The sequence below is a fragment of the Dermochelys coriacea genome, chromosome 4 (genome assembly GCF_009764565.3).
Source record: "Dermochelys coriacea isolate rDerCor1 chromosome 4, rDerCor1.pri.v4, whole genome shotgun sequence".
In the NCBI taxonomy this organism is placed as follows: Eukaryota; Metazoa; Chordata; order Testudines; family Dermochelyidae; genus Dermochelys; species Dermochelys coriacea.
The window spans coordinates 121,971,303-121,988,748 of NC_050071.1; the positions used below are offsets into that span (position 1 = coordinate 121,971,303).

General features: G+C 41.2%; 1 protein-coding gene across 4 annotated transcripts in view; it reads left to right on the forward strand.

Moving 5' to 3' along the window:
• Nucleotides 1-17,446, forward strand: part of SORCS2 (sortilin related VPS10 domain containing receptor 2) — an 847,342-nt gene that overhangs the window by 776,793 nt on the left and 53,103 nt on the right. For all 4 annotated transcript variants that reach the window (XM_038400342.2, XM_043512489.1, XM_038400346.2 and 1 more), the window contains exons 13-14: nt 9,905-9,996; nt 10,790-10,897. In XM_038400342.2, coding sequence (XP_038256270.1) covers nt 9,905-9,996; nt 10,790-10,897 — 200 coding nt within the window. The remainder of the gene's footprint in view (nt 1-9,904; nt 9,997-10,789; nt 10,898-17,446) is intronic.

Here is a 17,446-nt window from a genome sequence, read left to right on the forward strand (position 1 = left end):
GGAAGGAGAAATAGGACACTTGAAACTAATTTTGAGCATCAAATTACTATTTTCATTGATTGATCGATTGTAACAACAATTATCACATTTAATGTATTAACTAATTAAGCCTTCTAATCCTCCTGCAGATGTAAGTAGCTATTGTTGTTCCCATTTTACTTTGAAACTGAGATGAAAGGGGAGATTTTCACAAGCAGTAGTGAGAATTAGGTTCCCAGCTGCTATTGATGTTCAGTAGGAATAGGGCACCTATTTTGTCCCTTTGAAAATCTCCTCCTGAGTAACTTGCACAAGGATAGTGCAAGTCTTTTGGTTTTGTTTTTTGTTATTTTTTAATTATTAGCCTTATTTCAGGATATTTAGAATGTACATACTCAGGGGTCAGACTTAGGATGCTCACATGCAAAAGTTTTGTACCTGATTTAGCTAGAAAGGAAGGAAATCTTTTTTTTCCCCAGTTTAAAATTGGTCAGACCTTCTCCCCCCCCCCCATGATGTTAATAACAGAATAATAAAAACACTTCAAACTTTCCACAGAGTTTGAAATCACTTAAATCTTGTGCCCTACATTTGAATAATTTCTTTAGGATTTATAGCTATAAATATTTACCATATTTCCTCATAACTAAAAGTTTGTTCTTTACCAGGGTCAGATAAATAATTTTCTTCTACAGAGCTAAAGAACTGCCCTCTTTCAAAATGACTGACATCTTCCATTGTTCTCAATGGGACTGAAGATTCAGGAGGCTCTCATGTGGCCATTTTGCAGGGGTCATCTATCTCCTATTGTTGTCAATGAAATCTCTGCCTCCTGACAGCATAGGAAGTCACCATCTTCCCTGGCTTGACTGAAGTTGGAAGCAGTTGGCGATGGTGGCCAGTTTGAAAGATGGCAATTCTTAATGAGTTTTTCTGAAGGGAAAAACTTTATGCCTCAACTTCTGCTGATGGATAAACTTTCAGTTCTGAAAAATAGCAGCCAAAATAAGCATTCATCCTACATATTTATTTTCAATTGCTACCTGTTGCACCAGATCAGATCAGATCAGTAGAGGGGGCAGGAGGGAGGAGGACACAAGGGTTTGTGTATGATTGTGTGCATGTGCAGGGAATGTAGGAGGTGCAGTAGAGATGGGGAAATAGGGGTAAGTATGCAAGGAATAAAGAGCATATGGAAAGGAAGGGGGAAATGATGTATGAGCATGCAGGGGTGTGTGAGAAGGTGTAAAGGCAGGGAGAAACTGGAGGACAGGAGGAAGAGGTAAACCAGAATATATTCTCTACAGCTGCTTTGCACTGCTCTGGTGAAATAAGGTAGCTATAAATCCACTTTAAGTGACCAATATGGGAATAACATAAAGCAGTCACAGCATACCTCCAGTGAAAATAGCCCTTAAGCTGAAATCTTTAAAAATGCTTTAAAGTTGCTGCTTCATGTCTTCACATCATTAGAAACATCACATGGTAATAGTCTCTTTGGCTTTATTTTGTGTTTGTATATGAAATTTCTAATTTTAAAAAAAAGACATTCCCAGTCAAAACCTATAGTAAAATTGATGTAAGGTTGAGAGTATATATCACTAATTTAAGGTAAAATACACTACAGGGATGTTGTAATTACCTCAATACCAAATGTTATGATCCTAGAAAATTCAGAGTTAAGGTTAACTTTTTAAAAAAAATCCAAACCTAAGATATAGAATGGACATGCACAGTTAAGGCACCAAGCAGCTCAATCTTTGGATAACCTTAACTGTGCCCTTTAAGGACAACATGAGGGAGAAAATGTGACTTTTAATATTTTGTTTAATGTAATCTGAAACAACAAACATGAAAATACCTATATCATAATCCTATGATAATTGCATGACATCAACTAAGTTTGGAATTTCCTGGATTTACAGTTTTTGGATTTTGGATCATTACAACATCCAAACATCTGTAATGTATTTTACTCTCAATAACAAAACAGAGTAGTATAATGTGAAAGATGAACATGATATTAAATCAAATAGGTAGTAACCTAAGGGCCTTCAGGAAATAAAAACCAGCTTTGAATGAGATTCCTTCCCCACTCAGGCTTTATAACAGCTTTGGGCCTCATTGAGCAGTTTTCTGCTGTCCATTTTTTTAAAACCGCGACTGGCCTGTCTAGTGTTGAAGGTGATTTTAGTATTTTTCTGCTTCGTAGAGTAACACCGACAGACCCCAGTCATTGGCGGGCAGAATCAAACCTGAGATTTCTGGAGCTTAATGTGTGAGCCTCTACTGCATGAGCTAAAAGCCAACTAGCTAGTAGCTAAGTCTGTAGAGCAGACTCATTTTCTCTCTCTAATAGGTGTCAGTGCCACTAGATGGGACAGAACACCACACCCAGAAGGTGTGTGGATTACAGTAGCACTCTGATAGTGATTATGATTATTATTATTACAGAAGAGTGTAGCACCATTGTGCTAGGGGATGAGTAAACAAATAGTAAGAGACAGAAATTACCCAGTAGCTTGCAGTTTAAACAGACAAAAAAAATATTGGGGAAATAGCATTATCCCCGTTTCACAGGGTGGACATCTGAGACTCAATTGTGAGAGATCAATTGAGTGGTCCAAGGTTACAAAGAAAGTCTGTGACATGGCCAGAAATTGAAGCCAGATCTCTTGAGTTCCAGTCCAGTGCCTTAATTACAAGACCATCCTTCTCTCTACATGATACCTCTGTATTAGACAAGGTAGGGAAACCTTTGCTTAAGCAGGACAAGGCTCAGCAACTTTGTAACCATCCAGTCACCAAAGAGAGGTACAGATTTTCTTCTCCAAGCAACCAAGAAATGGGTAGCACTAACCAGCACAACAAGCAAGAGGGGCTGGAATCACTCCCTTTCAACAGCCAGGAAGAGAGAGTTAGCTAAGACAATTGTAGGAAAGTGTTCCAGCTTGGAATTTAGGAATGGATTTTTCTTGGTGAACTACACAGGGGACTGGATGCATTTTTGCCTAGCTTTGAGTTAAAGGAAATGCAGAATTAAATCTCATAGGATAAATCCTCACCGGGTGTAAATCAGCATGGCTCCATTGACTTTATACTGAGTTTTACTAGTAGAGAATCTGTCCTGGTGTATCTACAGCTGCTGCAGTAACAAAGACATAAACAATACACCATGAGAGAAAACAGTTGGCATTATTATGAAGCAATACATATAAAATTAAAATTCCCTAAACATTACAAAAGAGCTACAAAGGATGGAGGATGCATGAGGTTCTAATGGTGTTTCCCTGTAGCAGCTAGCCACCTGAAATGACTAAACAAGTTCTAGTTAGTAGAGATTATCACTAATTCATTAATTTGATTGTAATTAGTGGAGAGAATTATGATTTGCACAGTTGAGACTTGCGTATTTGAACTGCTTATGAGCATAGATAAGCATGCTGCAGTGGACTAGAAGCTAGGAGCTCCTGAGTTCTAATGTCAGCTCCGATGCTAACTTCACTTTTTGCTTTGGGAAAGTCCCTCTTAGAGGATACGAGTTACCATGTTTCCTTATATGGGAATTTGGGGTAATATTTATTTCTGTAGTGTACTTCATTGGGTGAATTAGTTCATGTTATTACAGTGTACTGAAGATGAAAAGCTACTCCTATAAGTGCTAGGTGTTTATACTGTGAACAAACAGAAAATTAGGAAAAGATGGAGATACACATTGGTGCTATTCCCTGTGTATCTTTATGGAAACAGAGGGCTTGACCACACTCACTCAGGCATCATTTATTCCTCTTGCTCGCTAATGGAAGGTAGAAGGTTATCGCAATATGATTTTAATATTCCTTTCTGTTTAAGCATTGGCAGTGTGCCAGTATTATTCACTGGAAAGTGAATTAGTCCTGGAACACTTTATGCCCTTTTCAACTGCACACTCAAGAATAAAAAACACTACGTTGTATTAGATTCTCATGTTGTTCATAACTACTTTCTATTGGCTCTGCCATTTTGATGGTTTAGACTGAAACAGTTTTAAAGGCAGCCAGGGTCACTACACGTTGGCTCTGATTTTTTGAATGGGTATTTGTCTTTTCATTACTCCTGCCCCAGTTATATTGCACAAAGAAAAATATACTAATGAAGTTACTTTATATTTGTATAGGGCTCTTCATTAAAGGATCTCCAAGCAGTTTGTACATAATGTTATGCTTCTGGTGTAGATGAGAAAACTAAGGCACAGAGAGAGGTTAATTGACTTGCCCAAGATTGCAGATGGAGTCTATGGTGGAGCTGGCAATAGAATCAGGAAGCCACACTGTTTCACATTAATAGTATAAGTTTAATGGTAAAGAAATATTGGCCAGAATGAGATACATAAAGGTGATGTGCAATATAGTATCATCTCTGGATGAAATCCTTGTCCCATTCAAGTCAATGAAAAAGGACTCATTGACTTCAGTGGAGCCAAGATTTTACCTTTTGTGTTTAAACTACCATGAGTCTTAAATTATATGAATGATTGAACATGCATATTATGGGCCCAGGTCAGAAGTCCTTCCTTGGTCTTTAGTCATAGACTGAATAGAGACTTAAGAACTAAGCCCTATGATCCTGATCTGATACCCATTGAATTCACTGACATTCTTTCCACTGACTTCAGTGGGATTTGAATCAGGTCCTGATCTGAAATTCTTCCATAGATTCAATAAATGTTTCTGTTTCTAATTAAAGTCTTGTTTACTGTTGCTATTTTCAGTCCCTTCTCTATAGACAATATTTACACCAAAAGATAGATATAAAAACATTCCAAAGAATAGGTGAAATTAAACAAGCAATCAGTACCAGCAGAACGGAATCACAGCTTTAAGAAGAATATAGAGTAAAACTATGGTACCCAAGCTGTGTAACCATGAGCTGTACTGCCAGTTTGCCTGGAGCCAGAGGGATACACCTAATTTGCATAAAATGGTACAGATATCAATTTCCCTTTTTCTTCAGTATGGAGGTTTGGCACTTGGAGGACAATGCATCCCAGCATATACTGTTACATTCTTTTTCCTGTGATTGTTCATGTCCATTCCATTGTAGGTGTGTGTGTTCGCCACATGCACCGGTGCCGGCAGTTTTTCCCTCAGTGGTATCCATAGAGGACTGGCTCTAGCACGCTCTGGAGCAAGCATATGCATCGGTATAAGGGGAGCAGCCGGCTGACCCCTCCTTCAGTTCCTACTTGCCACCAGTGACAGTGCTGGAATGTCCACTTGCCTCAGCAAGCTTTCCTTCTCAACTGTGCCTACTTGTGAATCTCTTGTATATATTTCTGAGAAAGCTTGTATAGTTTGTTATTCCCTTAGTGCATAATTTAGAAATAGTTAGTTAGTCCCCTATGGGACTTAGCCTAGAGACAGGGCATGGTCTGATCCCCAGGCTTCAAGCCTTGTGACCACTGCAAAAAACCTATGCCAGTCAGTGATCCCCATCAAAGCTATCTGAAGTGTTTGGGGGAGACCCACATGGACAACAAGTGTTGCATTTGTAAAAGTTTCAAGCCGCAAACCAAATGCACTCCTTATGGAGTTGGCCCTTACACCAGCTTCTGAGCTGGCTAGATCAAACTCCTCTCCAAGTACCACAGCATTCCCATCCCTGGTACCGGTTAAAAAGCAAAGAAAGGTTGGGAGAGGGCATTCTCCTATGTCCCATAAAAGGAAGGAGAGAGCCAGAGGAAAGTGCAGGGCAGCTCCTCTCTTCTGGACGATGACCAGGCTGCAGCACCCGGTGAGCTGTTGAATCCCCTTTGAGATCGTAGGAAGCAGCAGAGGCACTCGGTACCTGGCGGTACCGTCCATGCCAGAGGCCTTTCAGGCTGCTAAGGACCTATTGTCCCTTCTCATGCCACCCATGCCGAACCAGAGGGGTGCCCCATTCGAGGGGTAGACCAGCCCTGGGACCTTTCCAGTGGTACCCATCAATGTGGCACTGCTCTCCGATGCAGGGGGTGCCCCGCCAATGTTCACCTGAGCACCGCTGCCAACCCCCAGATATGGGTTAGCTTACCTGTCAGCATTCCCAGCGTCGTTCCCAGGACTCTAGGCAGCCTTCCCCAGGATCCCAGTGCCAATTGGCAGCTCTCTGGCGCAGACCTGTGGAGGCACCTCGCCAGTCCCCGGAGTCCCAGCACCGATCCCCAGAGCAGCCAAGTCCATATCCAAACTCACGGCACCACTCCGGAGAGTCAAGATCCCAGTCCCGAGAGTCCCGTCATCTGTCTCTGGTTCACTGCTACAGATCCCCACAGGCACGTCAATGAGCTCCTGAGCCAAGACGTTGATCCTTTCGCTCCTGGTCCATGGAGCAGCACCGCTCTCAAAGTATGAGGTGTCAATCGCTGGGGTACAGACACCATTCTGCCAAACGCTGCCACCGGTCACTGGAGGCGTGGCACCGAGAGCCATCTTCCCAGTACAGGTCAGCAGTGAAGATCTACACAGAGGGCTGACAGCCCAGGAACAGGGTAAACAGGCAGCATCAGTACCGTCCTGGTCCCCCAGATGAGTCTCTCCGTGATCAGGCTCAGAGAGTGAGGAGGAAGATTTGCTTGCAGTCCAAGGCCACCCACTTGGGGCATCGGCATTCCCATCGGGACCACTAGTGGCCACAGGACCTCAGGGCCAATGCCTGCCTCCCTGGCAGCTATGGAACCCCTAGGGGTTTCCCCAACAATCACAGGGGCACCAATCAGTCTCAGGGCATATGAGAAATAGTGACAGTCTCCCGCCCGCCCCCGGACTTGGAAGCGGAGTCAGAGCAAGGTCCCCAGGATCAGCCAGCCTCGGCTGAGACACCCCTAGTGGAGGCTGCAGAGTTGGCAAACCCGCCATTACCTGCCTCCTCATCCTCTTCACCTGATGAGTTGGTAGCAGGACCTTTCCATACGGTTCCCAAGGATTATGTAAAGGGTAACCAGGAGCTTCTAAAGAGGGTCGCATCTTACCTGGGGTTGGCGGAACCCTCCGACTCACCATTTGATTTTTAAGAGCAGCACTCCCTTCCAAGGGGGCATTGCCCGTCCACGAGACAGTGGTAAAGCTGATCAAGGCCTTGTGGCCAAATCTCTCCTCCCTGTTCCCCATCTCCAAGCGGGAAGAGAGAAAGTATTATGTCCCTACTAAGGGATTTGAATACCTGTATACAAACCCTACTCCAAGCTCACTGGTGGTATCAGCAGCCAATGAGCACGAAAGACAGGGCTAACCGGGATCGACCCCTAAGAATAAGGAAGCGAAGATGCTTGATCTCTTTAGCAGAAAGATTTAATCTATGGCCAGCCTCCAGCTAAGACCGGCCAACCAGCAGGCCTTACTTGGCCATTATGATTTTAACATCTGGCAGTCCATGGCTACGTTTGCAGACTTGCTGCCAGAGAAGCCCAGGAAAGAGTTCCTGGCTATTCTGGATGAGGGCAGAGCTGTGGCAAGGGCAGCCCTCCAAGCGGCCTTAGATGCAGTGGACTCTGCTGCCCAGACCATGGCTTCGGCCATTTCCATGAGGCATACGTCCAGGTTGCAGTTGTCAGGTCTGTCGGTGGAGGTTCAGCAGTCCATCCAGGACCTCCCCTTTGATGGCCTGGGACTGTTCATGGGGCAGACAGCAAGTTACATGACCTGAAAGACTCTCTGCATTACTCGATGCATTGTGCCATCACCCAGCAGGCCAGAGATGATGCTGGATTTGGCAACGCTGTGTTGCAATCAACACGTCTATGAACTCCTACCCACCTTGGGTACTGCTTGGAAGTCACTTAAAATGGAATGGACATGAGCAATCACTCGAAGAAGAAAAAACAGTTATTAACCTTTCATAACTGTTGTTCTTCAAGATATGTTGCTTATGTCCATTCCATAACCCACCGTCCTTCCCCTCTGTCGGAATTCCGCAAAAAGGATCTGAGGGAGGGAAGAGCTGCCGGCACCCCTTATACCAGCGCTTTCGGGTGCCACTCCAGACGGTGCCAGAGCCAGTCCCCTACAGATATCACTGAGAGAAAAACTTGCAGAACTGGTTCACGTGGCGAGCACATGCACCTATAATGGAATGGACATGAGCAACATATCTCAAAGAACAACAGTTACAAAAGGTTACTTACCTTTTTTTTTTATTTGAGCAGAAGTTCAGAGAAGGTTTGTAGAGGAATCCAAACTTTGCTTATCTGATTGGATCCTTTTGAAGTGCATCTAATATTAGTGTCTATCCATTACTGAATTCTCTAAAATATGCAGCTGTATGTAATAAGCGGACAGGAGTATACATTTCTCATATCTGGTGCTGGTCTGTAAATGGAAGACAGCCAAAGGGATTCTTGAAACTACAGGATTCCTTTTAAATAAGTTCTTATTAGGTGAGAGAAAGATATGCAGCCAAGCTTCTAGTTAGGATATTCCTGCTTTATTAATGCTTCCTCATTCCTTGGAGTGAATGTGAATGTACTTGGGGGGTAAAGGGTTTTCTTCTATACTTCAGTCTATCACTTATATGGCTTCAAAATGAGTAAAGAGAAGATGTTAGCATTGTTGGTATTTTCTCATTCTCAAAGGCAAAGTAAAGCAAATGTCTTGTTCACTTTTCTTTGTCAGGTTGTATAACGGGTAGAATGTCTGTATTAATTTTCAAGGAGTGTGCATTAATGCTCACTTTATCTCATGCTGCTGTGTTAAATGAACTTTGACAGACATCTGAAGCAATCAGACACTTTCTTATGACAAATCTCAGATGTAGAAAGGAAAATATATTTATTTATTTAGTGCTTCCAGTGATTCAAGCTAAGCTTTTTCCTTTTTTCCTTTTCCTTCCTCATGCTTTCATCAGTGATTTTGGCTTTGGGCTTTCAAAGGATTTTTTTAATTTTCCTCATATATTGTCTCCATTAAGCCTAGGTATTGTTTATATAGGTTGCTATTGAAAAATCTGCACTGACCAAACAGCTGCCCCCAATAGTGTGTGAGATAGATAATATTTTCCTCTGCTTAAAATAGGAAATAACTGTATATCTCAGATACCATTGTATACTAACTTGATCAATCTAGCCTTTGTAATAATAATCACCGTACTCTTTTTTCCTTTGGCTGTTTGGCTGCAATTTCAATAGTTTATGAATATCAAGAATATTGAGATTCAGGACTTCCACCAGAGAGATTTTTGTACAAATCTTTGAGCTGTGGAAAAGAAAGGGAAGAACCCTACATTTATCCTCAAATCTTGATTATGATATATCGCTTGTGTCACCAAGCCAGTATCACATATGTCCTGACTTTTTAGACCATTCAGAAGTCACAAAGTGACCTCATTGTTAAACTGCACAGAGTCTATAGTTAGACAAACTAAGTATTAATAATAGCTTCTTTATCCTGAAAATATAACTCATACCAATTTACATCGTGTTCTGTACATTTTGAAGAATGTGTTAGAATCTCACAGACAGAAATAACTTTCCTGTTTTTCTTAGAATTACACTTCAAGGCATGCTATTTTGCAAGACATATAGAATATGACAAATACCTTAAGTAAGTTGATAGGTCACAAAGAAATATATAGTGGGAAAGAATAAAGAATGCATATTGTTAGAAGCACAAGACTGGGCTGAGATCACCTACTGGCATTTTTATTTGACTGTGATTTGAGTCTGAACATTTCCCAATTCACCAGCAAAATTTTTTTTTCCCTTCACAACCGAGAGAACTTGATCCACATGGTAGAACCAGTCTTTAATAACTGTGTACAATGTAGATTTTATTTAATTTATTTAATTAACATTTATTTAACAAAGCAGATGGTTAGAAAGCCATAACTTGACAAGTATTTTAATAATGTTTTGGTAATGCATTTTATTTTTTCCAACCCAGACATCTGCTTGGTCTTTTTATCTGGTTTCTAGGTCTTTGAAGAAGAACATCACATCTTGTATCTGGACCATGGTGGAGTCATTGTGGCCATCAAAGACACTTCTATCCCTCTGAAAATACTCAAGTAATGCTGCAGTCAGTTATAGTAGGGTTATTACATATTCAAGACCTCAAACGTACTTCAGAATTAATCAGTAATGAGCTTTTCAGTAAGTTTGTATAAGAAATCTAGGTGGAGCCACTTTAATTTAACATTCGTTAAACCAACAAAACGCAGGTGGATGTTTTATTAAAGGATTGCCAGTGGAGTTGTTGGTAAAGTAGTTTGCTACAGCATTAATAATAACACTTGTTTTGCATCAGTATGGCCCTGTTCATTCAAAAGCTTCCCAAGGTGGACTTCAGTACAAACTATACACAGAGGTCACTTAATCCACCACTAAAATCTAGTGACTATTTTAACAGTATACACTAACATTGCCCTGCAGATTGGGGTAAGGAGTAAACTTATAGCTGTAGGATGCATTTAGGTAAGCAGTATACAGTTGCCCATATCGAAATTTTGGAATAGCATGCAGAGCTATCACCTCTAGAATTTATGCAAAAAGTAATGTATATGTACTAAATGCAAGTGATCAATGCTTCAATTTTACATAATAATAATACTCACACGTATATGAGCCAAGTTTGTGTCTGGGGAGTGCATATATGAGGAATTAGGGTGAAATATAGGAAAGCAAAGAGATTTCTTGGTTTTTTTTTGTTATTTAGAGGAAGATTATTCCCAGTTTTTGCAACCATGTGTTGGTTATCCTGAGTGCTATGGAATCTCCGCTTGTGATTTTATCCAACATAATACAATAATTATAATATTTATTTAAGAATGCAATGAATGGAAGACATTTCTCTCTTTAAAGGTTCAGCATAGATGAAGGTCAGACATGGAGTACACATAATTTCACCAGTACATCAGTTTTCGTAGATGGGCTACTCAGTGAACCTGGAGACGAGACGTTAGTCATGACGTAAGTTTCTGTTTATTTAGGCTACCCTTCAGCAATGCACTTAATCATGGGCTTAACTTTAAACAGGTGAGTAGTCTCTGCATCTGGAGCTTTAATGTCTTGCAATCATGTGGCCTTTCACCATGACCAGATCTGAACAGCACTAACAAGCAGCCTATCCTTAAAATGATCTGAATCAGATATTTCAAATGTAAATATGAAGCATTGTATTTTATATTCTGTTTTTCATGGTTATGACCTGAAACAGTGGAAAATTATGGGCATAAATGGATATCTGAAAACTGTTCTTTCACATTATTTCCCCCCTGTTTTCTGCAGACTCTAAGGCGTTATTCAATAATAATAGGTTTCTTGCTTTTCTATTATAGAAATTGTCTTCACAGGGTAACCCAATATGATGTTGTCCTAGTAACCTAGCATTGTAATAAATTATGTGTAACCAAACATCCTGTAAAAAATACACATTCTTCACACTTCTCTGTAGTTTTTGTGATGGATTCTATTAATAGAATTTAATATAAATATGGGCCTGAGCCACAAAGTTTGCTTTTGTATATGCACTTTCCCACTCTGGTCCCAAATTCTAATATTATTAAACCATCTGATCCTAAGAAACAAATACCCAATCAGTACCTCTATCCTTGTGTTGATTGGAGGAATAGGTGGGAAGGGAAAAGGAAACTTAAACCCCATTTGCACATATTTGGGAGCTGTTTTGAGACTGGCACAGCCCCGAACACGTAAGGGCCCTGAAAAGTAGAGATTTGGCCTGAATACAGGGTGTTCCCAGGGGCTGGAAATGGAGCTGCTGCATTGCTGTGTCAGCTGCTCTTCACTGACATGTGAGCCCATCTACACACCAGATACTCCCTGGAGCTGTTTCCACCCCCTTTAGCACCCCTTCTCACCACCAGAGTGGCATAAAGGGATTGCAGCACAGAAGCAAATTGGACCCACTGTAATTAGAGCAGATTCACCCTGTTGAAAGCCTCAGAGATGACTTTGGCCTGTTGTCATCTCACTTTCTTTCTGCCCCCAAAAGCAGGTCTTATGATTTCTTGTTGTACTTTCTGGTCTGGAAAGAAATTGAAGCTTTCTCTGTTAAATCTTCCTGGGATTTTTCTCCTTTCCCAACCTTTCTTCCCTCTGTCAGTGGTGAAGGATGAGATCATGGCTTCTTGTCTTGTTAACTGCTGGTACCAAGCTGTGTACAAACCACTGGGCCTGTCGGGGATGTTGAGGGAGTTACTATGCCTGCCTTACTCTTGGAAATTTTGAAAGTGCCCAGTCTCTTAGAAACCTACGTAGGAGAAGATTCACTCCCCATCTAAATTTGGGTCTCCCACTTAGCCACCTCCTACAACTGCCTGTTGCTGCTATGGTGAACTATTTTTGCCTCTGTATACCTAGGTATAAAATTTTACAGAGAGGCTGTTATGCCACAGTTTAAGATTTCAGGAAGTTAGAATGTGGTTCCATTTTGAAAAGTGACTCTTAATTTCCTCATTAGATTTGATGTTCATCTTTCATTATTTCTGTATCTAATTTGCTTTGTTTACAAGTCAAAAGATGTATATATATTTAAACTAATAGTCCAATGAAGTCAGGCTAGGATCTGAGAATCAAGCTTTTCTTCCTGAGGCATTATTCATCCCAGAATTAAAGTTTGTTTTGTTTGTTTGTGATGAGGGGATTTCCTCTAGGACAGATCCAGTTTTATCCTATATTCCAAGGACCTGACCACAGCTCTGTTCATAGCTAATTAATATGAATGTTTCAGTTGACATAATGTGAGAGAATGCTGGGAAGTGACACAAAGTGCTACTCTTGCAGGGACTTAACATGTTGCCTTCCCAGAGGTCCCAGCCTCTATAAGTGTTGGTAGGAAGGGGCACCACATTGCTCTATCATTGGACATTGAAGCTGGAACTCCATATTTAAATTTTCACTTAAATCCTAACATAGACACCTCCATCCACTGACCTCCCTCTCTTTCCCGCGTCAAAAAACCTCAAGTATTAAAACACCCCAAGTAGAGTATTTTTTCCTCCAAAAGGAAGGTGGGCCAGAGACCCCATTAAGTCCATGAGGGACTTTGCTATTGTTATTGATTTTATGTGGAAGGCACTCAGATGCTGTGGTGATGGGAAGCAATATAAAACTTTAAAATAGAAAGATAGATAATCCAACTGTGAATCAAAATTTTAAAACGTTATATATATAAAATATTATACAAATATAATTTCACAAGGCATTTGCATCTGGTTCTGGTTTAATATACATGGTGGAAAGCTTCTTCAGTTATTTCTTTCTTAGCATTTTGTGTATCTCTTTGTTAAATCAGTAACTCATTCCAATACAATGTTCTTTTTCTCTGTTTGTCACTTTCTGAGAGTAGAAATAACTCCTCCATTTGCCAGTTATTTCTTAGTTTTTACACTTGCCTGAAGTTGTTTGGCTAACATGCCCTTGGAAAACCTGGCATGTTCTATTTCAGCATCTCTTATAGATTTTTTTTATCTCATTTGATCTATAGAGATATACCATCACTTTAATCTAAGTTCTTATCAAAATAATCATTGGCACTTTCTGGGGATGATCCACACACAGCACTCTGGGTTTAGAGTCTGTGGCAAATATGATGGAAACTATTGAACATGAATTGCTTGGCTTGCTTAATGTAACATTTCTCATTTGAAACATTATTGTAACATTCAAAAGTGATTGCAAGAGATTTTTGACTTGTTCATACAAAATCAATGAATAAGGGTCTATGATGACCATTTGGGCAGTTTTTTTCATGCCATAAGGGCAACTGGACTTCCATGAGATTATGCCACTTAATTTTTTTTAATCTGTACATAATGGCTGTGTGGGGCACTGCAAATCCTCTAAAACATGCAACATGTTAAAAATAGGCCCTCCAAAGTATGTAAGTTACCTATAGTTCTGATCTAATATACATAGATTCATGAGCAAAGTTATCATAATCTTCCGAACTGTGGAACTGGGGATCAGATTCTCATACTTTTACTGCAGTTTAGCAGCACCTTACTGCACAAACAGTCCTATTGAAATCACTGGAAACAGAGTAAGTTACTATTCAAAGTGAGTAGGGCTACCACGCTCTAGTCCTTACAAGATTTGAAACACTGTACCATATTCACCAATTTTGTATGAATTAAAGGGAAGAAAACGTTCTGCACAGTGTTGCTAGTTGTATTTATTTCAACTTGCTTACCTCACCTGCCTAATGCTTAACACATTCTCCCTCCCATGAGTGCCCTTGCACTTGCCTGCTTGTCTTGTTTGATTTCATGTCAAAAACCTTCATGTCTGTTATACTTCCTAACTAAGGGCATGGCTACGGTGCAACTGGAGATGTGACTGCAGCTCAGGTAAGTGTACCTGTGCTAACTTTAGTCTAGCTAGTGTGGCTAAAGATAGAAGTGGGCTAGGAACACGAGTATGTATGCAGAGTTCTGGGCAAGCCTGTGCAGTCCACACTGAAATTTGCACTGCTGCGGCTTCACTGGTACTTTTAGCTGTGCTAGCTACACTAAAGCTAGCACAGGTACGCTCTACAAGCTGCAATCATGCCTTCAGTTGACATGTGGACATACCCTAGTGTAAGTAATTCAGATCCTCCTTTTAAAACCTCACACTTCTCGGGTCAATGATTGATTTTTACAGTAACTTGCTTCTTCTGAGAAATGTCATCCACTGGTATACTTTTCTGTAGAAAAATATCTTCCACCTTTTCCATGGTATGAGACAGAGGCTGAGTTTTCTGCTGACAAGACAAACTGGTACATACTAATAATCATGGCACTGATAGCAAATTGATTATAGTATCTTTCATCATGACGGATCCCCAAAGCACATTACAAACTAGGGAACTGCTTCTGCACCTCTTCCTTGGACAAAATTCTAATTGTGTTTTGGGGGTCTGACCCCTCTTCCCCGCCATCAATAGGAATATTGTCCAAGTAAAGAGTGCAGGATCAATATACTCTGCATACATCACGAGAGATGTAACCACCTCTGGCGTAAGAGGGCAATAACCAGTGGTGGGTGTAGTAACACTACAGTGTATGGGGAGGGTACATTTTGGTTAAGCCTTCCAGGGCTAATGCATGTTCCTTCAAAAAATGTCATGGGACCTTTTAGGTATACACAGAGCAGATACAATCCCAGGGCAAAATCCTGGCCCCATTGAAGTCAGTGGCAAAAGTCCCATTGAATTAAATAGGGTCAGGATTTCCCCCTCGGCTTTTAAGATTTCATCCAAAAGATAGATACACAATAAACATTATGGAAAAAGGCATCATTGGACCCAATAAGATCCCAAGTCTGTGCCCCACTGAAAGCAAAGGTAGGAATAGTCTTTAATGGAAGAAACAATCACAAACCCAGTGTGTTTTGTTTATCTACTTAAGGAGGTTGGAGAAACAAGGTGGGTGAGGTAATATCTTTTATTGGACCAACTTCTGTTGGTGAAAGAGACAAGCTTTTGAGCTACACAGAGTTCTTCTTCGGGAGGAGAGGTGTTGGACTAAGCCAACTTTGGCTGTGACTTGAACCTGTGTTTTATATCTAAATCTTAAACCATTAAACCATATCTCCAACCATATCCAAAATAGATACATGCAAATGACAAAAAATATGCATTCCACTCTGTTCTAGTAAGTTTTGAGCACTGTGAAGTATATATCTTGTGGAGAGAACATGTGCCATGTAGGCATCAATATGCAGTTGTATTGTATTAGAGTTCTGGAAGTAAAGAACCACATTTCAGCATTTATTGTTAATTCAGTGAGGGTTTGGTAATGTTTTTTTTTAATTAAATTAAATAAGTACAGTAATAAATTTTTTTAAAAATAACATACTCAAATACAGTCATTTTTATTTTGTCTTAAGCTCTTAAAAAGTGAAAATTATTATTATATAATGTAATACTTTATAATATATTGCACTGGGGAAAAAAGTCTGTCTTGTACTTACTAACACTGAGTTGAGTAATGGCCCCACTTAGTGGAAAAAGGAGGAATTTTATGTGTGTCTGAAATACTGACAACTCTCTTAAAAGTAAGCAGCTTACATAGGGAAGGTTTCAAACCTGTTTTTATTAAAATAACATAAACAATATGCATTATTGTACCCCAAAGTCTAGTTTAGTTAGGATTGCAATATAGCCCTGGTATCTGTGGCATCTTTGATAGAGCAGGCCACAAGGACTTGTGGACCCATTTGTTGGGCCATGTCATGGGGTTGATTCACCTGCCACCCTTTGGAACGTGGGCGGGGTGCGTTACAACCCCACAGTAGCATCTATAGGACTGTCCTCAGTCACGGGGCTGCGTGGCCCTGTGGCCTTAGTCAGTGATGCGACCTTGCCATCAGCAGTGTGGCCTAGTGTCCAGAGTCAGTAACTCGGCCCTGGTTATCAGGGCAGTGCAGCCTAGCAGCAGGAGTCAATAATACGGCCCTTGCTAGCAGGGCAGTGCTGCCTAGCGGCTGGAATCAATAGTGCTAGTGAGCTGGTGGGCAGTGGCTAGGATAGGGAACCCGGGCCCGCTCTCTCCACCAGATCCCAAACCAGTGCCCTGTCGGTGGTGGGGTTGCCCACTACCTGCTTGGCGGGGATCCTACCAAAACATGCCGAGCCTGTCTTCGGTTCTACAACCCCTACCCCGCCAAGTTTCCCTGTGTCATTTACTACCCGACAGTATCATATCTGGGTCTCCACAGCATCTCCCCTCTCTGTGGTGTCCTGAGCCAGTGTGTAGGGGTTCAACTCTGGCTGGCCTCCACGACCTGGAATGCAGGTAGTCCTCCACCAGGAGTATCAGCAGCACACCTCCATCCTTGCCAGTGATCAGCCCAGACAAAGCTGTTGTGCTGCTTTTTATATCCTGTCTCCAGTTGAAGCATGCCCAGCAGAGCCGAGGGGGCATGGCCTCCTTGGCCAAGAGGGAGTGATTAACCCCTTTTGCACCAGTGTGGGGTTGATACACCCCGTCACAGACCAGATTTAGGGATTTCCTCAAGCACCACGATGTTAGATATCAGCAACTGCTCACGTTCCTACAGAGTTCTTTGCTGGGTTCTTGCAAGGTTCCATCATGTCCCTTCTGATTTTTAACATGATTATATGGCTGCTGAGGGAGGTCGTGAGATCTTTGGACTGCAGTACTATCAGAGCTGATATTCAGTTGTCTTTCTTTCATTAAACTCAGCTTTCATAGTCCCTAGTGGAAGCAGGATCTTGGATGAAAACTAGCTAGTGTAAGCTTGATCCAGACAAGATAGCAGTGATGTTAGTGGGTTACATATTAGAGGGAAAAATTTTGAGGAACTGACTAGATTTGTGATTGCTGTCTCTACTTAGGGGACACAGTTTTGGGTTCTTAATGGGTCAATTGCCCTTTCCCATGTGGTAGTGGTGGCCCAATATGCTGCCTACAGGCTGTAGCTATTCATTTGTGACGTGGAATTCTTCACAGTTATCCAAGTCTGTATCAATTCGGTGTGTGATGCTACGATGTA